General features: G+C 42.0%; 1 protein-coding gene across 1 annotated transcript in view; it reads right to left on the minus strand.

Annotated features, from left to right (window-relative positions):
* Positions 1 to 26,317, minus strand: part of NHSL1 (NHS like 1) — a 224,376-nt gene extending 198,059 nt beyond the window's left edge. The window contains exon 1 of the mRNA XM_044289299.1: positions 25,046 to 26,317. Coding sequence (XP_044145234.1) covers positions 25,046 to 25,343 — 298 coding nt within the window. The 5' untranslated portion in view covers positions 25,344 to 26,317. The remainder of the gene's footprint in view (positions 1 to 25,045) is intronic.
* Positions 26,318 to 26,916: the final 599 nt, after the last annotated feature.

Here is a 26,916-nt window from a genome sequence, read left to right on the forward strand (position 1 = left end):
CCGACAGCAACATTTCAGCTGCTCAATGCAGTCGTTTTCAAGCTGAACTGAGCAGCTGAAATGTTGCTGTCTGACATTGGGTGAATAAACATCCTTGTTGTACTGGAGTGCTGCTTCCCTTTGTAGATAGAAAGTTATGATATATGATATATATATATAGATATGAGATAGATAGATAATAGAAAGATAGATGGATGGATAGATAGATAATATAAATATATATATATATATATATATATATATATTAGATAGATAATAGATAGAACGTACGGTTCCATAATTTACCATATATCTTACCAAGTTTCACATTGATTCAGGTTCTCTCATGAAGACCACCAATGTCCACTTGCCGTATTCATAACTATCACATGCGTAGTCTTTTCATGTGAATCCTGGCAATTTAAAAAGGGATTGTTTTTATGAGAGTAGACGGAGCGAGAGAAGCTGAAGCTTCCCTATATCTTATCATTAGGAGCTTGTTCCAGGAGCAGAGTATTCTGTAAAATAGAACAGATGATACAGCCAACAGTCCACAAATAAAAAAAAAGTAAAACCCTGTAGTATGTTCTAGTAGTATAGAACTCATAATGTGAACCATATGACAAGGCGCAGAACTAATATTTTTCCCACAGTCTTCCTGCCAGCAGTCCCTGTGATGTGCAGAGCATTTTAATTTGTCCTTTATTTCAATTAACTACCAAGCGCCTCTCCAAAATGACTGCACAGAAAGCAGACGCAGTTGGACACCCAAACACCAAGAAGTACCACACTAAACAACTCGCTCCGGGCGGCAGCCCAGCCCAGGAATGCTGAGTCAAAAACAATGTCTTCTTTTATTCCTGTCCTCTTAAAGGAGAACAAATCCATTTCTGAACCTGATGTTTACACATGACTTAATGCTAGTCAGATAAAGAAGAAAGCTGAAAACTGAGCCAACAGAGTTCTAGACACCTTGCTCTGGACTCCAATGTATAGTACCTATATCAATCAAGACCTGGTGACAAAGCCAGACAGAAACATATTTAGACACATGCAGGAGTTTTGACTCACATGAATATGAGCAAGCATGAGATTCTTCCCTGTCAGCCTGAACAATATGTGAAACATACACAATGTGATTGGGACACCTCCAAAAAGGAGGCCAGCCCAAATCTAAAGGCCCCATACACATGTTGTTAGCTGAAACCTCTGTTTTCAGTAGGGCTGACCAACAATATTCTGTCCCTCTCCCGACAGATGATGTTAGGGGAGTGAAGGATCGAGCTTATTGAATTTCAATGTCCATCCTCTTTATTCTCCCAGAAGATAAGTTGCCCCAGAGGTGTCTTGTAGAGCTTTCTCCTTTCTCCCCATTGAAAACACATCCATGCTTGGCCGAGCTGAATGTCTTTGTGTATGGAGCAGTCGGGAGAGATTGCTGTTGGACGAAAGGGCATTCGGCTGACAAGATTAAAGGCGTATGGACACCTTAAAGTCAAAAAGAAAAGGCGCCATACACCGGTTTAGTTGTGGGTGCTCTGCAGTAGGGTTCTTCATGTCAAGGATCCATGGCACACAATATACTGTATAGCAATGCAGAGTGTTCCACTTTATTAGGTTTAAAACTGCAATATTTTACTGAAAAACCCCTTTAAGCTCCTATTGTTACCCTTTATTTTATTTACATTACATTATTTATTATGAGAAATTATGAATAAAAGAATTTTTGAAATTAGTTCATGGCCACATAAGATATGTAGATCACTAGAACCCAAATGTCGTGTGAGCAGAGAATTGGTTCAATCATACTGATAGATTTACAGTTTCATTCCTCAAGTGTGTCTTTACAACGTTAGTCTATAAAATATGTATAATAAAAATCAGACTTTCCAAAACATCTTTATTATGCCTAATGCACATGTCAACGTCTGCGATGACATCTGCTAAATTAATTTTCAGAGTATCTTCTACAGATGGTCTGTGAGAACCACGGACCAAACATGGATGACATTCGTGTTGTGCCTGTGGTTTTCATGCACCCACAGACTTTAATGTGCACAAGTAATACGTAATCACAGACAAAATAGAATTTTTTTTTGTGGTTTAGAAAGGGTGCACATTACAGTCACAGGGTGCATGTGCTATCTGTGGTGACGATGGACAGCATGCTTCTGTGATTTACTTACACGTGAAAGAGCCTACAGTATCACATTATACAAACAGACATTGAAAGACTTCAATTTACTTGACTATATATATATATACGTATATATATATATATATATATATATATATATATCTCCTAATCTTTCAATACTTCTAACAAGATCATTACAAATGACCTTATACAGGGAGTGCAGAATTATTAGGCAAGTTGTATTTTTGAGGATTAATTTTATTATTGAACAACAACTATGTTCTCAATGAACCCAAAAAACTCATTAATATCAAAGCTGAATATTTTTGGAAGTAGTTTTTAGTTTGTTTTTAGTTTTAGCTATTTTAGGGGGATATCTGTGTGTGCAGGTGACTATTACTGTGCATAATTATTAGGCAACTTAACAAAAAACAAATATATACCCATTTCAATTATTTATTTTTACCAGTGAAACCAATATAACATCTTAACATTCACAAATATACATTTCTGACATTCAAAAACAAAACAAAAACAAATCAGTGACCAATATAGCCACCTTTCTTTGCAAGGACACTCAAAAGCCTGCCATCCATGGATTCTGTCAGTGTTTTGATCTGTTCACCATCAACATTGCGTGCAGCAGCAACCACAGCCTCCCAGACACTGTTCAGAGAGGTGTACTGTTTTCCCTCCTTGTAAATCTCACATTTGATGATGGACCACAGGTTCTCAATGGGGTTCAGATCAGGTGAACAAGGAGGCCATGTCATTAGATTTTCTTCTTTTATACCCTTTCTTGACAGCCACGCTGTGGAGTACTTGGACGCGTGTGATGGAGCATTGTCCTGCATGAAAATCATGTTTTTCTTGAAGGATGCAGACTTCTTCCTGTACCACTGCTTGAAGAAGGTGTCTTCCAGAAACTGGCAGTAGGACTGGGAGTTGAGCTTGACTCCATCCTCAACCCGAAAAGGCCCCACAAGCTCATCTTTGATGATACCAGCCCAAACCAGTACTCCACCTCCACCTTGCTGGCGTCTGAGTCGGACTGGAGCTCTCTGCCCTTTACCAATCCAGCCACGGGCCCATCCATCTGGCCCATCAAGACTCACTCTCATTTCATCAGTCCATAAAACCTTAGAAAAATCAGTCTTGAGATATTTCTTGGCCCAGTCTTGATGTTTCAGCTTGTGTGTCTTGTTCAGTGGTGGTCGTCTTTCAGCCTTTCTTACCTTGGCCATGTCTCTGAGTATTGCACACCTTGTGCTTTTGGGCACTCCAGTGATGTTGCAGCTCTGAAATATGGCCAAACTGGTGGCAAGTGGCATCTTGGCAGCTGCACGCTTGACTTTTCTCAGTTCATGGGCAGTTATTTTGCACCTTAGTTTTTCCACACGCTTCTTGCGACCCTGTTGACTATTTTGAATGAAACGCTTGATTGTTCGATGATCACGCTTCAGAAGCTTTGCAATTTTAAGAGTGCTGCATCCCTCTGCAAGATATCTCACTATTTTTTACTTTTCTGAGCCTGTCAAGTCCTTCTTTTGACCCATTTTGCCAAAGGAAAGGAAGTTGCCTAATAATTATGCACACCTGATATAGGGTGTTGATGTCATTAGACCACACCCCTTCTCATTACAGAGATGCACATCACCTAATATGCTTAATTGGTAGTAGGCTTTCGAGCCTATACAGCTTGGAGTAAGACAACATGCATAAAGAGGATGATGTGGTCAAAATACTCATTTGCCTAATAATTCTGCACTCCCTGTATGATAAGAGTGATGTTATGCTACATTCTAATTAAGTGTTCTTGCATGGCACACATATATATTCTTATTATTATAGCCAAATTTACCACCCTAACTCCTCCCACAGTTTTTACACTACATAGACAGTAATATACCGAAACGTGCGGATTGTTTCCGATTGGTGTGCTATTACTTTGTGGAACGTTTTGCAAACTATGAAGTATTTATACCATGCTAAATGTGCTGGCTATATGTAATTTTTCTAATCTGTTCACCATGACATGTTCCCCTGAGGAGCTTCCTCAGACAGGCTGTGTGGGCGGAGCAGCTGTAAAGTGAAAGTAAATATCCCAGCATGCATTGCAGCAAGCATCTTCAGAGGAGTAGTCACATGACATCCCTTCCCACCTCTGTTCCTATAGCGACAAGAGCCCCTCAGACTTCTGTACAGACACAGCAATAGAAAGCACACCCCGTCCCAGCAGTAAAGAGAGGTCACTTCATTGGCGGTTGCCATCTTCAAACGGTTGTAGTTTAAAAATTATACATCCAACAGCGAAGAGCTTTATATTGTGAGAATCACAAGACCCAGACCTACATTTCGATGCATAGTATCTCTCTGAAATATAAAAATGAAGGCACAGTCGCAGTTTAGAAATTGCCCTTCAAATTTGAGGTAGCTACAGTGGAGTTTCAATGAATGTCAATGGGCAGCGTGAGTTGCTAGCAAATGCTCATATTGTGAAAGCTATCAGGACTATGGCTTAGCCGTGGACATCTTTAGTGGCAGCAGGGATAGCTGAACGTTTTGATATGTGGGCTTGATTTGTGTAGGTGGGCTTGAAAATGAGAGCGTGGTAGCAGTTTAGAAATCATGTCCTGATTTTTCAGCTCACACTCTAGCTTTTGTCAGCTCCCACTCTAGTTTTGAACATTCCACTATTCATTCCTATAGGAACCAATTTCGCCACAAAAAACGCTGATATTTCGTGAACCATTCGTCGAAACATTCCACAAAGTAATAGCACACTAATCTGGAACAATCCGCACATTTCGCTATATTACTGTCTATGTTAGGAGTTAGGGTGGTACATTTGGCTATAATAATAAGAATATACAGGTCCTTCTAAAAAAATTAGCATATTGTGATAAAGTTCATTATTTTCTGTAATGTACTGATAAACATTAGACTTTCATATATTTTAGATTCATTACACACCAACTGAAGTAATTCAAGCCTTTTATTGTTTTAATATTGATGATTTTGGCATACAGCTCATGAAAACCCAAATTTCCTATCTAAAAAAAATAGCATATTTCATCCGACCAATAAAAGAAAAGTGTTTTTAATACCAAAAAAGTCAACCTTCAAATAATTATGTTCAGTTATGCACTCAATACTTGGTCGGGAATCCTTTTGCAGAAATGACTGCTTCAATGCGGCGTGGCATGAAGGCAATCAGCCTGTGGCACTGCTGAGGTGTTATGGAGGCCCAGGATGCTTCGATAGCGGCCTTAAGCTCATCCAGAGTGTTGGGTCTTGCGTCTCTCAACTTTCTCTTCCCAATATCCCACAGATTCTCTATGGGGTTCAGGTCAGGAGAGTTGGCAGGCCAATTGAGCACAGTAATACCATGGTCAGTAAACCATTTACCAGTGGTTTTGGCACTGTGAGCAGGTGCCAGGTCGTGCTGAAAAATGAAATCTTCATCTCCATAAAGCTTTTCAGCAGATGGAAGCATGAAGTGCTCCAAAATCTCCTGATAGCTAGCTGCATTGACCCTGCCCTTGATAAAACACAGTGGATCAACACCAGCAGCTGACATGGCACCCCAGACCATCACTGACTGTGGGTACTTGACACTGGACTTCAGGCATTTTGGCATTTCCCTCTTCCCAATCTTCCTCGAGACTCTGGCACCTTGATTTCCGAATGACATGCAAAATTTGCTTTCATCCAAAAAAAGTACTTTGGACCACTGAGCAACAGTCCAGTGCTGCTTCTCTGTAGCCCAGGTCAGGCGCTTCTGCCACTGTTTCTGGTTCAAAAGTGGCTTGACCTGGGGAATGCGGCACCTGTAGCCCATTTCCTGCACACGCCTGTACACGGTGGCTCTGGATGTTTCTACTCCAGACTCAGTCCACTGCTTCCGCAGGTCCCCCAAGATCTGGAATCGGTCCTTTTCCACAATCTTCCTCAGGGTCCGGTCACCTCTTCTCGTTGTGCAGCGTTTTCTGCCACACTTTTTCCTTCCCACAGACTTCCCACTGAGGTGCCTTGATACAGCACTCTGGGAACAGCCTATTCGTTCAGAAATTTCTTTCTGTTTCTTACCCTCTTGCTTGAGGGTGTCAATGATGGCCTTCTGGACAGCAGTCAGGTCGGCAGTCTTACCCATGATTGCAGTTTTGAGTAATGAACCAGGCTGGGAGTTTTTAAAAGCCTCAGGAATCTTTTGCAGGTGTTTAGAGTTAATTAGTTGATTCAGATGATTAGGTTAATAGCTGGTTTAGAGAACCTTTTCATGATATGCTAATTTTTTTAGATAGGAATTTTGGGTTTTCATTAGCTGTATGCCAAAATAATCAATATTAAAACAATAAAAGGCTTGAACTACTTCAGTTGCTGTGTAATGAATCTAAAATATATGAAAGTCTAATGTTTATCAGTACATTACAGAAAATAATGAACTTTTTTTAGAAGGACCTGTATATGTGAGAGAACAGTAAGTGGTCTTGCCATGCAAGAACACTTAACTAGAGTGGGAGCTGACAAAAGCTAGAGTGGGAGCTGAAAAATCAGGACATGATTTCTAAACTGCCACCACTCCCTCATTTTCAAGCCCACCTACACAAATCGTATATCAAAACGCTCAGCTATCCCTGCTGCCACTAAAAATACCCACGGCTAAGCCATAGTCCTGATCGTTTTCACAATATGACCATTTGTTTGCAACTCAAGCTGCCCAATGACATTCATTGAAACTACACTCTAGCCACCTCAAATTTGAAGGGCAATTTCTAAACTGCGACTGTGCCTTCATTTTTAATATTTCAGAGACATACTATGCATCAAAATGTAGGTCTGGGTCTTTTGATTCTCACAATATAAAGTTCTTCACTGTAGGATTTATAATTTTTAAACTACAACCATTTGAAGATGGCAACCACAAGTGAAGTGAGCAAGGTGGAGCAGTTTGTTTTTAACCGCTCTGCTCTGCCATTGCTGTAGAGTGAGTTGCCATAGGAACCCAGGTGTGTGAGCAGCCAGCCAGTGTGTGAGCTGAAAAATCAGGACATGATTTCTAAACTGCCACCACTCCCTCATTTTCAAGCACACCTACACAAATCAGCTGCTAATGTTTTAATAAATGTATGTTTTAATGTAACTGTGAAGCACTTTGGGCAACAACATTGCAATTAAATGTGCTATATAAATAAATAAAAGTTGAAATGCATTTCTTACTCTATCAAGCTTGCCATGTGCACTTTTTTAATTTCATCAATCAATTGGTTAGTGTAATGTTTACTATCTTTACTCACTCCAAGCAATCCACACAGTTACTCTGTCCACTCCATAAAGTTACTCTGCCCAGTCCAACCTTTCCACTGTTACTCCAGCCACTCAAACCACACAACAGTTACTTGTTAGTTGTAGACTACTGGTGGAGGAAAGAACACTTCACACAATTCCCCCATAAATTGTAGCTTTTTTAGTTTAGATATGTAAAGGTGGCCATACACATTAGATAGAAGTTGGTTGATGGCTGAAAAGCAGTACTGGTCTGTCTGGTGTAGTCTCTGTGTGATTGACAGCCGACCCATGGGGGGTCAGAGACACTGGTGCAGAGCACAGAGTGGACAGGCACAATCGTAGTCAGTGACAGGCCAAAGTCAGGGCAGGCAGAGTATGTGCTATACAGAAAATGATCCAAAGTTTGGGCAGGCAGGGAAGGGTCAATATGGAGGACAGGCACAGGTCAGGTCAGGCAGTGGAAGGTCACAATCCAGGAAATGGGCAGAAAGTCTGTACATGGGCAGACAACAGAAGCAGCACATCATCACAGGATACGGGCAAGCTAGGAAACCTATTGCTCAGGCACCTTCCCACAGGGATAGGTGCCTAAAGTACCCCAAGTTTTCCAGCCATTGACTGCTGAAAATTCAAAACACGCATGCTGGGTAGTCAGAGGGATGGAGTGTGCCCTACAGGCAGAGGAGGAGAGCAAACACTTTCATGGACCCACCGAGGAGAGGAGGACAGCATGAGGTGGCTCCATGCCGCCAGGAGAGGTAGGCAGAGCAGCCAGAGGCTGCCGCTGTAACAACAAGCAATTCTGAACTTCTAAAATATAACCATTAGCTCAGATATTCTTGCAAAAGAATATCCGCAGAAGCTGTAATTTTCAGCACTGTGGTTTACCACTGTTTGGAAATAGAAAATTGTAGATAAGAAATGAGTGAAGAGAGGTCAATCTGCACTGTAACCTTCTCTCCACACCACAAGGCCACATTTACGTTTCCCAGTGCCTACTTGGTGGCCAGGGTAAATTCTTGTAAAAAATCCAAACAGAAAAAAAGCTCAGTATGTTATTACAGCAGTGTATACATTCAATATTGACTATCTTATATAACATGGTTTCCCATGCTTATCTCTAAGCCTCATATTAACCAGGTCTCCTTAGTTTCGTAGTAATACAGTTACAGGATCAAGATAATATAATCTTCTTTGCTGGCATAGGGAGAGCTTAGCCATTGATATGGCAGATCATTAAACACAGACCTTCCCAAACTGCTCAGCAGTGATTGCTCTGAACCACCATAACATGTAGCTCCATCCATCGCAGTGTCATATCTGCAACTGTCACTACGTTATGATGAACCAGGAGGTGATTCAAGTACCCAAAGCGTCATCAGATGCTTTAGAATTCAGTCTTAAACTAAACGTTCCTGCATCTTTTGCTCTGCACTGTAGTTCTAGGAGGATCTTGGAATAACTTCACCAGTGTGGGTTTCTGCATGCATAGTATATATGTACGTGTTTATGTGTGCCTGAACTTTGCCAAGACTTTAAAAAAAAATGTAATGGTGCCTATGTTTACTTGTTAGACCCTTGATAATATACTTGTATACATTTAATTTTATTAGGAATTCACCACCTTGAGAATGGATTGCATATCAGGCAATGTTTCAAACAGTATATGTCAAGCTTGTACGTCCACTACTGGGGCAATGGTGGTAATATATGCTATATAATATCAATGAAAGCAAACTTAACAATTTAAGTGACTTGTACATGCATTTAGTTGTCTCAATCACATACTATTATATGCCCCCGTTCTAGTGGAACGTTATAAGTCAGCAGTAACATAATTTAGTGTAAAGTATGTGAAAATGAAGAAGTCACGGTGTACTTTAAAGGATACTTTTCCATGGTTGATGTTGGGGGGAGGGAGTAAGTTGGACTTGTATGAGCTAATGACCCAAGTGTCAAGTGCTACATCTATGTGTGTACACTGAAGAATATGGCTGTACATTGAATGGTTTACAATACTTTTGTAATACTGTAAAACGTCCACTCAGGCAGTATAAGGAAATTGGTGGGAAGATTTATATTCACATATGAAACATCAAGCTGTCAACCAGCCTGTCTGTTAACTTTTATTAACCGAACAATCAAAGGCAAAATACTCGTCTCTTTTGTTTCAAGGTTCTTGTTGAAAAGTCATTTGTAGAATCACTTAGCCTTAGTTATTACACATTCATCTACTGTAGTTGACTTCTAACAAAGAGCCCATCCAATTGCACAGTGAGACAAAATAAACAGCGTTTTCCTCTCGGAAAAGATTAAAAGAAAAGGCTAACGAAAGCTTTTCAATGAGTTCTTTGATTTTAGGGCATGTTACACAAAGATTTAACTCCATAAAACCAAACTCATCAGCTTATAATGCTCTTTTTACCTGAGGGATCTAACTACAAGACATGTTCTTGACATATTGACACTTACAACCTAGATAGTTCCTCCTTGAATCACGCCAGACTGTAAATGTGTGTTTTATGGCCAAACAGAGGAATGAGAGGCATGAGGGGTTCTGTATTACAGAATAGGGATCATATTGAGTAGCACCTGTTCACTTCACAGCATATCTTCAACTCATCTGCACCAAAAGTACATGATGAGTCAGTGATAACATCTGCAAAATTGCTCTTAATTCTGATTTACTTCCCAGCCTTGCCTGTGGCTGACAAATGGACCATGATCCAGCACCTCCCTTGTCAAAAATCTACCCAATCCCTTTACTATCTCTACTCATTCTTCTGGGTGACTCTACAGCATTTTCTACTGTAGTGTAGATCACCAACTCTGCATGCTTCAATTGACTGGCCTGAAGGACATTGCCCTCTCTTGGTTTTCTCACTGCCTGTCAGACCACTCTTTCACTGTATCATTTACGGTGGGTCAATGGTTAGCATCGGGGTACCAGGTTCAAATCTGACCAAGGACATGGAGTTTGCAAAATAAATAAAATATATTTACTGGCTCTACTTTTCTCCTCTTTCTCTTGTGATAGAGTTCCTCAGGGTCCAGGCCTAGGTTTTCTCCTCTTTTATCTCTACATAGCACCTAATTGTACAAACTATCAGCAGATTTTGCTTTAGCACTATCTCTATAGAGCCAAATGTATTCTTAATTTCATGACCTCACCTCTGCATTACTAACAAAACTCCAGTGATTGTCTGTCCACTAACACCATGTCCCCTCTCTATCTGAAACTTGTTTTTTTTATAAAGATTGAGCTTCTCGTGTTATCTCCATCTACAACCCTACCTAAATCAGATCTTTCCTTTTCAGTGTATGGTACTACCATAACTCCTAGGCAGCATGCTCGCTGTCTCTGTGTTATGTCACTGATGACACTGATCTTTCCTTCACTCCCTATATTCAGTCAGTTGACCGTTCATGCAACCTGTACTCCAGAAACATCTCCAGAACCCACCCTGATCCATTCTCATCTTTATTACTTTACCTCATCACTATTCGGTCTTCCCGTCACTAAACTCTCCCCTCTCCAGTCTATCCAGAATGCAACAGTCAGGCTCATCTATGTGTCCACTACTCCGAGGACTCCACTCTGTGCCAGTCACGGCACTTTTTACCCATAGAGTATAGAATCCAATTTAAACTTCTAACTCTCACACAAAGCTCTCCTCAGTACTGCACCCCCTATATTTCCTTACTCATCTGTCTACCACCCTACCCATACTCTCCACTCCTCCATAATCTGATGCTCTCATTCCCGTTTTCAAGACTTATCTCAAATTGCATCAGTTCTGTAGAATGCACTACCCCCGGTTAGGTTAACACCCAACAACCAGAGTTTTAGGTGCTCCCTAAAAACACATCTCTTTTGGGTGGTCTATCACATTCCCAAATGTAACTCCTCTCCATTCAACCAACTCCTACATTATTCCTCAGATGATGATCCTTTCATCCAACAGTATACACCACACATCTTGCACTCAAAAGCACTACAGATACTGCCTGCTAAGTGGCTCATGCAACTTTACATGTACTCCCCTATAGTTAAGAGGACAAGCACTTTTTCCACCATTTGTGCCTCCCATATTTCTATTGTAGTCTATAGGCACTGTATTCTAGATCTATGCAACACAAGTGCTTATATAACTGTGTGCATGATCATAGTCAACATTCAAACTCAACTTATAAATGTCCGCTATCAGCACCTATATGTGGTCTGTTTGTGTCTACACAACAATCCCTTTGATTTTCCCAGCTTCTGATTTCATCAAGTAACTGCTAAGACCTGCCATCATTTGACATGCTACTGACTGTAAAATAAATGGCAGTGCCAGGCAATAATCATGCCAGCCGACCTATGACTTCTAGACTAAAAACTGAGACAACAAAGAAAATGCTGCAATTGCTTAGTCAAGTGGAAGCGCTCAACATGTTTGCTTATCACCTTTCTCTCCGATACTCCTTTATTCCTTTTTACACTGGGAAGTTAATACCTAGAGGAAAATCTTAATCCCTTCAAACGCTCCATCAACTCAATCTTGTCAACAGTACAAAGACTACAAAACATCAGTCAGGAGGACGGGATCCAAAAACCGTTAAGGAGATAAATTATCAAATAAAATGGGTTTGGTGCCTGGAAAGTCCTAGAAAAAAATAATCCTAATAGCGATATCATGGAGACCAGAAGTATCAAGGAAGCCAGGTGAGTATTTTACTATACCTTTCACATAAAGTGCTTAGTGGCTACAAGCTGCTGTTATTTCTGCACTGCAAATCTAAATTATGAATTTTGTGATACTGGCTAGAAAATAATGAAAATGGCAGAATCTGATGAAAATGGCAGAGGTTGGCCACTTGCCCTGTAGTGTACTGTCATACCTGTCATATGGTCACTTTTCCCCACACAGATGTTAGGATCACTTCCATAGAAAGTCAGATGTTACTATCAGTATTTTTTTGGGGAGTGGAAGGAAACCCATAGCCGCGGAGACAACATACATACTATATATAAGTTGCCCATTGCACCAAAACAGCAGAGTTAACTGCTCTGTGATTGTATGTAACAGTACTCTAGACTTTAAAAGTCAAATAGGCTGACCACACACAATATACCTATCACCAAATGCTTGTTCTGCCAACAGCTATCTGATCTGACTTGCCCAATACACATGTCTACCTGAGCCTCCATGTTTTCTGAATGGGGAGAGGGGAGAAAGTTGCTACCAGACTTCTCTGGCCCCAACGTATCCCATATAATCCATTATGCCAATCACTATCTTCATCAATATCTGCCACTGGAGTCAGGAGGTCCCCACACACATTAGATGGTCCTCCAATCCAAGCAAAATTGTTGCTTTGGGCTATATATGCAGCAAATCCCTGAGGAACTGGTGCAGAGGATGAGAGTGGTAGTGGCTCTGATGAAGTGTTGTGTCATGGTGTACGCCCTCAGGGCATTGCTCCCTGGGGATCAGTACAGTGGAAATGTAGTTTGAAGAATGAGGCCAGAGGTGAACGTATAACAGTCTCTTTTTACTGGCTGCAACGTAACACTTGTGGGTGTAGATTTCCACTACCAGGTCTAAACTTGAGCATTAACTGGCCTAATCTTGGGTGATGGGTGTCTGAAGTGTAGTCCCTCACCTTACAGCAGTGTCTGGAACAGCTGTTCACTCTGCTGTCTGGTCTCTCAAATATTTGCTTGATGCAGCATAAAGTTGACTTCTCTGAAGAAGGAGCTCTGCAGTGTGCTTCCTCTCCTCTCCTCTTCAAGACTGCTCTAGAGCTCACCCTTCTCGCAGGAAGCAGGACCAGCCCACTCCTACCAAGAGGCGAGGAACAGAATGGTTAGCCTTGTTCCTGCCAACCATATATTCTTCACTGGTTCTTGCGGCCAAATTATAAAATTACAATACAATACATAACCATATACAATAAAACAACAATTGCAGATACCCCCAGGTCTACATATTACTGCATATACATCTAATGGGTGTGGCAAGCTGGATCAGTTTGATAACCATCAAAAAGTGAGGGACCAGCAGAAAATTCCTAGGCACATTGGCTACCGGTCCAGTCCTGTAATATACAATATGATATATGGGACATATAGCTTCCTATGGGTCATAAGTATTCTTAAGTTTCTCCATATACTAGATATAGAGCTATAATACAATTGGGATAGCTACTAATATATACAGACCCCAGTCTCCGCGTATGGCATCTCTAAACACCATCAGTGCTATGCTGCTTAATTCTTTTACATTCCTTTTGGGCTCTTTTCTAGTGTTTAAGTGGTGACATAACAATGCTTAAACCTGACTGACTCTATCAGCATCTCATGGTCTGCGTGTCCTGCTGCTGTGTACAGGATGAATGGACTGTGCCTGTCCTGTGACTCAGCCGTGTTAAGAAACATGTCCCCAGAGGCATACACGTCCCAGCCCAGGCTTTGTTCCTCTCTGTGCAGCTCCTTTCAGGGCACATGCTTAGTTATGATGATTTTTCTTTTTTTTTTCTTCTTAATCCTCCCCAATTCACACAGAACAAAAGCTGCAGCTTGCGCCGTCCTGCTGAGTTCTACACAAGTCCAGCTGCGCTTTCCCTTCACTGACACCCATCTGCTGTCAATACCCATGCCAGGTCTGAGTGGCAAAAGGCTAAGCAGATGCTAGGCTGAAGTGACAAAACGGCCCTAAATGAAAGGGAATAACGACACCAGTGACTGTCTATACAGCAGAGATGAATTTTCCTTGTGCACAGATAACTGACAACTATTACCTGCGGTGGTGTCAAATGACAAACCCAGCTTTGCTACATTTGTAATAAAGGGTCATGAGTCCCCATGTTCTCACCATACATACTTACATATGACACTGCCACATCTTACTGAGGCATAATCAGAATCAGATAGGGTCCATACGGTGACATTGATGTCCGACACGCTGGTTATATGAACCTAGCCTTAGGCTTGTTTTAGGCTACTTTCACACTGGCGTTTTGGTTTCCGTGTGTGAGATCCGTTTAGGGCTCTTACAAGTGGTCCAAAACGGATCAGTTTTCCCCTAATGCATTCTGAATGGAAAAGGATCCGTTCAGAATGCATAAGTTTGGCTCCGTTCCGCCTCCATTCCGCTCTGGGGGTGGTTTTGGGGGCCCTTCCACTGAATATGAGCGAATATTTTGGGGACGAGCCATGTAGCCGCACAGATTTCCACAGTGTTACTTGCTATGAACGCCATCCTAGCCCGCTGTGCATGAGAACCAAGGTTACCGTCAATCCCACAACATTCTTTCCGAAAATATACTGCAGAGTTTCTATTGTGTGCCACTCAGATAGCGAGAGTGTAACAAACTGTGTAATGCAAAGCCAAACTCATACTTCCAGGTGAATACGTGCCAGGTATCTGCTGTTATTCATTTAATTTCATGGAATACACTTTTTTCTTATTAGATCTGTATCAGGGAAAGCTGGGTAACAACCAAGAGCTTCTGGTATCATGCTGGACTGGCCCTTGGAGCCGATCCACATGAGCCAATCACAGACCTCAGCGGTCTGAACGGTACATGACTGCTATGACATGGCGTTGTGACCAGGTGAGTGGGGTTCTTAATGGTCAGAGGAACAGGAGAAGACCCCAGGGAGTGTCTGCTCCAAGGCCAGAGAACTCCTTTAAATGCAGCGTAGACTCTTTTTACATTGTCATATTTGGGGCAAAAATATCACATTCTACAGCTCTATTCTTACTGTCCAAAATAACAGAAAACAGTATATAAAATAGGACCTGTTAGCGCTGTCGACATGACTTTTTTTAGTATATAATTGTATTTTCTTCATAAAATACTAATTCTGCATCATGTTTTTGTTTTACAACTCTACATTGTGCTGTTTCTATGTTATTCCTCCTAGAAATGTATTAATAAATTGACAACTGGGTGGTACCATTCCTCTAGTCAAAGGGGTGTGTCCCTATGTTGTCTGGCCTTGTCAGCACTGATTGGACAGTGTCAGACTGTTCATGGTCACGTCTCCAACTAGTGAAACCCAGTTGTCAATTTACTCATCTATATCTAGGAGGAATAATAGAGGAACATGGCGCATAAAGAAAGGATGCCCATTATAAATAGAAGGAGAAATGACAGGTCCTCTTTTAGGACCCTGATATAAGTCAATAGGGTTTGTCAGGGATACAGGAATAAAAAATTCCGAATACACACAAGCAACATTACCAAGTACTTGTTTGTTCTTGTCAACAGGTTGCAAGTTTGAACATTTACAGCCTAAAGTCAGTTTTCAAAAGCAGAATGTTAGCCAGCATTTTAAGATATTATCGTGCTATATTTCCGTCTAATAAGACACGCTTGCTTCAGCCCAGCACGCCCAGACAACATGAATCCATCCTTTTATCACAGGTTCATTCGAATAAGGGTCCATTCACTTGTCCGTAATTGTTTTGCGGATCCGCAAAACACTGACATCGGCCATGTGCACATGGCCGGCACTATAATAGAAAACGCCTATTCTATAAGATTAGGACATGTTCTATTTTTTGTGGAGCCGCAGACAGGAAGTTCGGGGCCGCGGAACGGAAATGCGGATGCGGAGAGCACACTGTGTGCTGTCCGCATCTTTTCCGGCCCCATTGAAAATGAATGGGTCTGCGGAACGGATCCGGACCATTCAGACTAAGGCTTCATGCACACAGCCGTGTCCGCCTTTCAGTCCGCAAACCACAGCTCCACAAAATACAGATACCTTAAGTTTGCATTCCGCATATCGCTCACTTCCATCTAGAGAATGCACTATTCTTGTCTGCAATATGGACCAGAATAGGACATATTCTATGATTTGTGGCCACACGGATCTGCAAAAAATACGGATGTGTTTGTATGGCTCCATAGAAATGAACAGGTCAGAGTGCTGTCCGTAACCAATGCGAATGAAAAATACAGTCGTGTGCATGAGGCCTAAATAAAACGCAGCGATCAATTACGTTGTGTCATCTGAGGTATGTACAGCTTCTGGTTTGCATTCACTGACAGCAAACCTAGATCTTGAAAAAGGTAAGGAAGTGAAACATCAAAGTATATTAGAAAGCTGCAGATGTTTCACTTTATGAGGATTAAGCATTATTTACATGAAAGCAGAGAAACCGCCATAAATCCCGTTTATGCTTTCCCAGAAAATCCCTTTAAGTCTTCATTCCAGATATATCATATAAAATCCATCAAATCAAACAGGAAGATAAACTAAGCTTGGATAGTTTGAGTTCATTGTAAACCCTGTGTTATAGGACTGTGATTTTTGCCATGTTATATATATATATATATATATACTGTGGGGCGACAAGATGAAACCCCTCTCCATGGAGCAGGATTTGTGCGGAGCGCGGCTCTACAAACAAAGCCAAGGAAATGAACCAACCGGAAGCAGCTGATGAACAAAACCGGAGCCAGACCCTTTCATTTCTATGATGTATGCCCCTACAGCGTGCAATAAACCTTTGCCCCCTTCCGGCTGCACAGGGCTCGCTGAAGTCATATAACAAGCGCCCAATTAGTCCTTTCCTTGCAAAACTCGGAAATCGAGTCAAATACACAGATTATCCTTATATTGTAAGAGCCACACTGGTTTAACAGCCAATTATGCTTCCAAAATGTAAAAATGCGTAACAAAATCCCCCATCCCTTTGATATATTAGAGGAACAGTAATTAAGGTGGTTTTCCGAATCAATACGCTTAGGTAGTGGCAATGAGACATATCACAAAAGTGGCAACAGTGGGGTCTAATGTCTAGGACCTCTATGATACCAAATGTCAGGAAGTCTCTCCTCTACGGTGATATAATAGGGGGTCGCCCTGCTGAAGTGAATGGGGATTGTATAAACTGCCCAGGGCTGTCATAAGACATTTCCCATAAAAGCCCCAATACATCTGTCAGGAGGGGTCAGCAGCGCCTCATACACATTAGACTGTTCCTGGTGGGTTCAGCTAACAATGTAATGCACATTATATTACATCAGCCAAAACTGCTCATTTTGACAGGAATGGTTGAACATCTATGGGGTCATTTATCGAACTGATGTAAAGTAGAACTGGCTTAGTTGCCCATAGCGACCAATCAGATTCCACATTTCATTTTGGACAGCTCCTTTGGAAAATGGAACCTGATTGTGGACCTCTCCATTCTCCCCCAACAGCAGATCTCAGAGGAAAGAATGACTGGGCAGTTGGATTTTGGCACGCCCAATCCTTTTGTTCCGAGGTAAGGTAGTATCTGACAACAGCTTACTTCCACCTCCCTAATCAGAAGATATGTGCGTTCAGCCGAGCATTCCTGTCTGTGAGGATCCGGAGAGACAGGTAGCTGAAGTGTATAGCCAGCTCTAGGATATGCTCACCCTTGTGTTAGCTTGTCCATCAGATTTTGGCTGCTCTTTGAATTAGGCAGCATGTCGTGCCATTCTATCTAGAAAACAAAAAAAGAAAGTAAAAATCTGAAGGCCCTTAAATATAGAAAAAAATCATAACTGATAAATCATATTCATAATGCCACCTGTAAAAAGTGAACTTATGACATTTGTGTGGATAGATATGAGATAGATAGATAGATAGATAGATATAGACAGAGATAGATAGATAGATAGATATGAGATAGATAGATAGATAGATAGATAGTTAGATTACAAGTGGGGGGGGGGGGATGTGCAACAAAGATAGATAGATAATCCACAAAAAGGAACATTTTTGTGATGTCACTTAACTCCTGTGTATTGTTTAGGGACATATAACAGTGACATGAATGCCGCTATGCGGCTTTTAGAGGTAAAGTGGTAAACTGAGGCGTTCTCGTCTCCCCCATTAAGATCACACATGGACAGCCTGGGATTGTAGCACTCCTGCACGCTCCAAGGTCACAGAGCAGCTGTTAGCACCTGGATATTTCATTCCCTCTCTTAGTACTAGAACAAACATCTGCTGCAGGCGACCATCGCGTCCAACACTTCTCATGTTAACAAACATGTTCCACAACAGGACAGAGGGTTCTTGTTCTTTTTTATATGTTTTGTATTCAACTGGATTAGGAATGTGTCAAATTTAAATGACTTTCTTGTGGGAAATGATATAACAGGCTGATGTAAAGCATTTCATATCTTGTCATGGAGTAGAGTTAGGCCCGGGCCTATAAACATGTTAAGCCTCTTTTGCCATGAATGGAACCGGCTCGGTGCTACCCAACTCTACCCGTGTTTTTCTGTTTTTCCACTAGACCAAAAGTGTAGATAGTACCTGGTACTTCTTTGGTATCACATCTGAAGAGGATCCACGTGAGCCAAACCAGTAACATGAAGGTCACGTGTCCACACTGCTGACCGGAGATTGGTCTGAAAAAATTGTTACTGTACTGCTACCAGCCAGAGTGAGGAGGTACCAAAACCAGCGTGGAAAACAAGCTCCCAGTACCAAAATCAAGCAGAGGCGAGTAGAGTAGGGTATAGTGGGTACCAAGCAGTGGAAAACTGATCTTACTACACACAGTGCTGCTTCTCGGCCTATCTTCTGCCACCAGTATATTGCAGCCCCATAAACAACCCAGGATTAAGCAGATGGAGTATTTCTTTATACAAATGACCAGGCAGTATAGGCTTCTATGGGCTGGTTTGAAACTAACTGAATTTTCATTTTTCAGTTGTACCATGAAAAGCTTTATTGGCATACTGGATTCTCACCCATAGCCTTTCTTGAAAATTGTATTTGTAGAACATTAAAACTTTAGTAAGACTCAATACAACAGTGCCTTTTAAAATGCATTGCAAGGGTGGGGGGCATGTGCAACAAGGAAAAGTTTCCCTAGATCTCGAGACCACAAGTTAGTTCAGTATACAGTGTAAGGTGCTGTAGTTAAGACGACTTATGAAGATGGATTGTTTCTCAGAAGGAACCGATTCTCCTTGCAGAGATTTTCGATTTTTAGAAAAAGGATAGTATACACAAAATAAACTCAAGATAACAAGGTTCTAATGTCCAACAGATCATAAAGTTAAGTCATCATGGTTCAACTGGCCTTCTGGACGGATGTAAGTGACCGTTAAGGTCACAGATGTTACAACCTTCAGACTGTAGAAAGCTGACAAAAGCAACAAAGGGACCAATTATCAAGAGATTGTTCCAAAGGGACAGAGGTGACTTGGGGTAAACAAATGCAAGGATGGACATTTCAGCTGCTGCACTAAATCAATGAAATTACTGCCACTGGGTCACTTCATTCTAAAGCAATAAATCCTCCCGACGAGAGTGAAAATACTGACCACAATACTGACCGCATATCCCATTAGACTTCTATGTAACATTGATTACTTGTGCCTAATCTCCAGTTATGTCCATCATTGTTCTGATACTTATTCATTCCAATAGAAGGATGTTTATGTCTCAACACCCTCAAAGCCATGTCTTCTGTAAAAATATAACTCCCGTTCCTCATGGGTAAAATTGACCTCTGTCTTTTTATGGGACACAAGGAATATATAGTGCATAACCTGCAAATGTGATGATACTAGTCGTGACGTCACTGGGCCTGTGGGAAACAGCAAGACGGCTGCGGTGCTACTGCCAGCGCGGCTGCCTTCTCAAACAGCTGATCGGTGGCGGTACTGGGTTTCAGACCCCCACCGATCAGATGCTACAGAACTTTAATATTGATGATCTATCCTGAGGAAAGGTTATCAATATCAGATCGGTGGGGGTCCGACACCCCTGCCAATCAGCTGGTTGAAGAGAAGGTCGCGCTCCATGCGAGTACAGCCTTCCTTTTATTGTTTACCTGCTCGACGTCGATATCACAGCTTTCACTTCTATGGGACGGCTCTGTATTATTCAAGTGTATAGGAAGGAGCGGTCCCATTGATGTGAATGGGCCATCTTGTAATTACACCTGCTCACCGCTGTCGATGGCGAGCAGGTATACAATGAAGGGAAGGCTGTGCTCGGACAGAGCGTGGCCTTCTCTTAAACTAGCTGATCGGCAGGGGTGCTGGGTGTTTGACCCCTGCCTATCTGAAATTGATGACCTATCCTGAGGATACATCATCAATATTAAAATCCCGGAAAACCCCTTTAATTAATCAGTGTACAGAATATACGTCCATTACAATGAAAGCTCCACTGGAGCAGGGACTGACAGGCGTCTGTAGAGCTTTACAGAACATGTCAGAAAAGCTGAATCTCGGCTGGAATATTGGCTGATGGGAAGTAATTTAAAACCCCTCTTCCCGGCCCACAATACTCCACACTACAGTGAGTTTGCCATACAGGGCCCTTCAGAAGTTAATTTGGCTGCTCCTTCTGTTCCTCCTGTTTGAAGTGGTGAAACTTCTAAGATTGAAGTCTTTTCAAAGAACTATAATTAATCAGTGATTAATACATGGAGACCATACCCTCCTACACAGAGAAGACTGTCCTCCAAACCCGGCCAGGCACATCCTGGTAGGGGATCATACAAGGCATGCAGCAAGCCCTCCTCCTATTCCACAGCTAGAGTTTATTTTTCTAATACACATGCTGAGGATATTTATCTGCCTTTCTTCCATAGCTACATTCTTCACGTGTTATCCCAATCTTTTATGGAGCTGGGATAATTTCCTGCACCTGTGAAAATACATTCATCGAAATTCTAGACTTTCCATAAGAGGGGTCCTGTGGTCAAGGTATGCTGGTTAAGCTTTCTGCCGGCAGCGCCCATCTGACACTCGGAGGACCTTGCAGAATTGTGGTGTCAGCTGCTTTTTACATGTAACCACACCTTGCTATATGCACAACAATGGCAATGTCAGCTTTGAACTTGTGCTGGTTACAGTGACAAGCCATATAGTCCCTCAAGATTAAGGCTAGCCGTTCTGGCCCAGCAAAGGCACCATAGAAGTACATATGTGTGTATGGGGCGGCGTGCATGAATTCTGAATAGTATGTATGAATTCCTGGAAACCACATGTGTGTAAACTTCCACTTCTGATATTGTGTCATCACCTCTTCTGAGAAACACTTGATTATTAGAGCGGCCATCACACTATCACATATCTTTTATCACATGGCTACCTCACATGGTTTCCATCAGGGGTTTAACTATGGCTTCCATCATAGGGTCCTATAGCAAAACAAGATGGGCCCCCCTCCACCTAGTGTAAGAAAATTAAAACATCGGCATAAATAGCAATATTTAAAAGTATGTATAATAGCACCATAATAGAAAAATATTGTTATCCCCCTCAAAAATGGTATAATGTTCATGCACCTGATCCCCCCCCCAAAAAAAAAAATTTAAAATAATCTGGGCCCCACAGCAAGTGCTATGGCTATAGTTACGCCCATGGTTGCCTTGTTGTGTCACGCTTCAGTTTTATCCTAATGTATTCTGAATGGGGAGGATTCCGTTCAGGATGCATCAGGATGTCTTCAGTTCAATCACTCTTACGGTATTTGGCCAGAGAAAATACTGCAGCATGCTGCGGTATTTTCTCCGGCCAAAATTCCAGAACACTTGGCAGAAATGCATTAATGCCAGATCCGGTACCAAGTGTTCCAGAAAAAAATGTGAAAAAAATAAATACCGGATCCGTTTTTCCGGACGACACCAGAGAGACGGATCCGGTGTTTCAATGCATTTGTCAGACGGATCAATAGGATCCGGAAACAAATGCTATCCGTTTGCATACAGATTTCCAGATCCGGCAGGCAGTTCCGGGAAGGGAACTGCCTGCCGGAATCCAACAACGCAAGTGTGAAAGCATCTTTAGTAAATACTTGTATTCCACATGAAATAACCATTCTGGAACATCTTTTCATAGAACTTCGTGCTGTGCTGTTCTTCTGTAATTCCTATCAGAAACATATAAATAAATTGACTACTATGTGTTCCCAGGCCAGTCGCTGAGACCGTTACTGTGTAGGGATGTACAACTTTCACAAGGGGATCGGTAACATCCAGTTTTCAATGTATTCATATTATTCACAAGAAAATATGATCCAGATTTGTTATTCTATGAAGAAAACAAGTATTTACTAAATATTTTAATTGCAAATTAGGCCTTAGGTGCAATAAGCTTGTTGCACTCAAGCTGCGGTCCTTTCTGTGGTCAGACCCTCCCTGGCTGCTTTGCCACTGCCTGGCCCTGTCAATGAAAGCAGAGATGGAGGGGCTGACCACTGGAACGTGCATAGTAACGACAAGAGTAACGGTGCCACCCTCGTTGCACCAAAGGTCTTATTTGCATATTAAGGAATAGTATCATAACTCAGATCAATAAAAGAATCAGGTGAAGCACATGTGTCTATGCAAACAGCTGGATAGGTAGGTCACTGGTGACAGATTCCCTTTAAAAGGCTTATCAGTCGGGATAAAACGGGCAGAATGGGTAACTTCACCAACCTTCCCCTCTCCCCCACCCTGATGCCACCATTTTGATGTCCCTGTAATGGGTCCCTGGTGGTTTTAATTCCCTGGTCCACTATCAACACAGAGGAAATGGCAAGAAACGGTCGCTTAACAAATCACTGGCTGACGACACGGGACAACCCCTTGTATTGCTCATACAAACACCATATTTCTGAAGGCCTGACAACTTTAAGTCCTGCCATAAAAATGGGGACACAATTTACCGGTCCCAGGAAATGAAACTGATTTACAGCTGCTTTCCTGGTGCTGTTCACTAGCCTGCCCAGTGTCTTCTCAGGGGATATGGCACACTCTGTCCTGGAGCAGTCTTAATAAATCTCCCTATAGGATCTATAGATACCTATTCATCCATGTGGCATATATACGAGGTCTTATATACATCAATGTCCTCTTGCTGCTACTTGGATTAGTGTATGAAGCAAGTTGGCATAATGGGGGGAGATATACTAATGTATGTGCGCTTAGAATCTTACTTTATTTGGGTCAGAATCTTTGGCTCACGCTCGTTGTGCCATATATCGTAAGTGGGTGCGCCAGAATTTGAACCTCCTAGCGACGTTCTAGTCATGACTGTCAACTTTATGTCTGGTCCTACTTTAGTCACAGCATCTTAAAATATCTGCCTCATTGTGTTGAATACATCTTTAAATATGCCTTAGACGTCATGTGGCATGCTTTTTACCAAATTTTCTGCCCCACAGTCAAGTGTATGACCCCATTCAAAAGTATGCCACTTATTTACTCAGCAATGTCAAAAATGTATCTGAGAAGATGATACGAAGTAAACAGTCTACCAAAACATGGTCCTGCTATTTCAGCTATTGCTGGCATGTCGCTGGGTTTCCACCACTATGCTGGCAAGTTTCATCCCTCTTTGAAAGGATAATGACTTTTAGATTTCCAGTGAACCTCACCCAGTCCCAGGGTGAAAATGTTACAGCACAGCAGCGCAGTGTAGCGTCACCTTTTGATAACCTATGAGAATACAATAAATGCATAAACAGCAGGTCCTTACATATAGTGTATTATCAGTATACACTATATACACCCACGCCTCAGAGGTAAAAACAATCTGAGAGACAGGCAAACTCCTGCTGCTAAAGGTAGCGTTCCCAGTCTAACTTTATACTAGGGAAATGCCATCTAAACAGTTCCCTAATATAACCACATCAACATGGAAATCTACACATTAAAAAAGACACCCACAAGTACTGTATTCGAAAAAACCTGATGGTCGACCTTGAGAACGATAGTAATCGTGTGTGAGAAGATACATAACTGTACTGTGTATCAAAATAATCACTTTCCCAAAGCAAAGCTGCAGCATAATAAGAACAACAAATACTGAAAAATATTTAGAAATGATAATAAATAATAAACCCAGGTGCCAGATAGGGTTTGTAAAATGAGATGTTGCAAGAATAAGATGAATTGGTTGCTTACAGATGGCCAACCGTCCAGGAGCCAAGGTGTAGTTTGAAGTTCATGGGCTCAGTTACTAAAGCTGTACCTGATACATACAACCCACGTTACTGGTAATGACATTACACTGTACACATGTATATATGTCCATTCTGTTTTCTTAAGTGGCAAAGTTGGCAGAGACCACAAGGCCATTGATGTTGACTGTGGCCTTAGCAACCATGCTTGGATGTCTTGACAGTTTGCACAGGTTTCTCTTAGGCCACCACCACAAATGAGTTTCTTGTTGTGTAAGTGCCTAAACTTTTTATGGCTTCACTACCTATGTAGAGCTGTATGTGTCAGTCACGTGTATTATAATCTAGGTGAACACATGTAATTGTCAAGTATGTAAAACTTATATTGATAGCAGGGCGAGCAGTCATTAAAAATAGTCTAGAACTGGATGTGCTTGAAAATGGGTGTGCACTTCATGAGGTGCATAAGGACATAATTATATGATTGACAGTGTTGACAGGGATGGGCCGAGTAAGAATAATTCTTTTAACATGAGATTTGTGCTTGCAAATTTAATAACAATGATAATTATATCAGCAATGATGGTATTAATGACAATAGTTGCACCATAATATTACGTGACAATGCAACATTGTCACATAAATTCACTGATTCATTCCACAGAAGATAAGAAACAATCTTCAGTCTTTGCACCTAAGTAACCTGAGTAAAAGAGGTGAAAGATACAAAGGCTAAGTTTACTTACGGACTGGCACCTTCCTATGGTCCAGGTGGGAGACAGTCTGGTGAAGCGATGCCAGGCGGCGATGCAGGTGGCTACTGCGCTCACCTAGGATAATTGCTTGCCCCTGAATGTTGGTGAAGATGTCCTCAGCATAGCGAGAAAGATCAGACAGCTGGTGGATGATTCTCACCATAGAATGAACACTGACTTCTTGCAGTGAGGTGAACGCCAACGTTGGACCATCTCTTGGTAGTTGCCCATCACTTGTACCCAGCCTACACAGCTTAGTGGGCTGCACTATCCTCTGATGAAAGGGCATTACACAAGCTGTTTAATACCAGTTGCTTTAAAAATTGTTTTCAGGAATCCAGTGTAAATCCAAGTAACCTTAGCCGCCCACCATCAGGTCCTTCAACCAGACATTAGAAGAAGACAGAGCTCAGCTGCAGTGTAAATCACAATTTTATGGGTATTGTTAAATAGTGGGATATCCACAAAAAACTGGGATAGTGGGTCACAAGTGCCCTATTGTTACTTTCAGGACAGTGCCGTTAATTTGCATTCCTGGCACAAATCCTTGAAGTACCCTCCTAAATAACAAGAGCCAGAGATCATTAGAAGGGCATATATCCAAACCCTGACTTCCAAATCTTAAGCAACACAAAGAAAGTGGGACAGATCCAGTGCAGAATAGATGCTCCTTGTCATGAAAGACCCAGACAACAAACTCAGATCTATATCCAAAAGTCCTGGGAGCTTCACTACAAGCAGGGCTGAAGAAGGCAAAGTTATGGGGTCATATCAAGTTTCGGAATTCAGCTGCCACAGTCCTAGGATACCTCTGGTGACTGGTTTCAAGGATGTAGGAGAGTCCTGGGGTCCTCTCTGGTCCTAGGGATGCAGCAGGGTCCACGGTCTCCTGTAGTCTCTTAAGTATCCAACAGAATCCTGGGGTCCACTCTACAGTAAGGGATGCAGCAGGACCCTGAGTCCTCTGTGGTCTTAAGGATGCAGCAGAGTCCTGGGTCCCCTCTGGTCTTAGAGATGCGGCAGAGTCCTTGGTCCCCTCTGGTCTTAGATATGCAGCAGAGTTCTGGGTCCCCTCTAGTCTCAGGGATGCAGTAGGGTCTATCCTGGAAGCTTCATGGTGCAAGCTGGGAGGTAGGGCAGTGAAGTCAGTGCATCTTCAGAGGGGCTTATACTTTCACGATCTGCTAAGAAAGGACAGCAGCAGCAGTGGGGAACTTGGCAACCCAGCCGGTGAGGCAGCAAAGCCTTGTGTTTCAAATGAAACAGGAAAAGAGCCTCTCTGGATCCCTCCTCCTCCTCCTCCACCTCCTGTGTGTACAGTCTGCACACTCCAAGGGAGGGGAGGCAGAAGGAGTGCTCACAGACAGTCCCAAGGCACAGCACAAAGGAGGACTCAGCAGACACCTGTAGATCCCTCAAGTGTTTACCCAGCAAGCTACATAGCAGTCAGCTATGAATCAGCACACTGCTGCAGCCACATCTCCCTGAGACCTGCTCATTATGCCCAAGACCAAAATCACACACATGTGGAGGCACTGGACAGATGCAGGAGGTTGCAATGACTTATTTCACCTGGCCATAAGGATCCATATTCTAAGACCTTCTAGAAGTGAAACATTATATTAACATAAATGCAAGGAACATTGATCTTCCTCACTTTGTTATACAGTATGTACAGTCATTTTATTTTATTTTTAAAATCCAAATTTTTTTCTTGCAAAAGTTAAAGGGGTTTTGCGAGACTTTTCTACTGATGACCTATCCTCTGGATAGCTGATCAGTATCTGATTGGTGGGGGTGCGACATTCAGGACTCCCGCCGATCAGCTGTTTGAGAAGGCACTGGCACTGGCAGTAGGCTGT

Source organism: Bufo gargarizans, chromosome 4 (genome assembly GCF_014858855.1).
Source record: "Bufo gargarizans isolate SCDJY-AF-19 chromosome 4, ASM1485885v1, whole genome shotgun sequence".
In the NCBI taxonomy this organism is placed as follows: domain Eukaryota; kingdom Metazoa; phylum Chordata; class Amphibia; order Anura; family Bufonidae; genus Bufo; species Bufo gargarizans.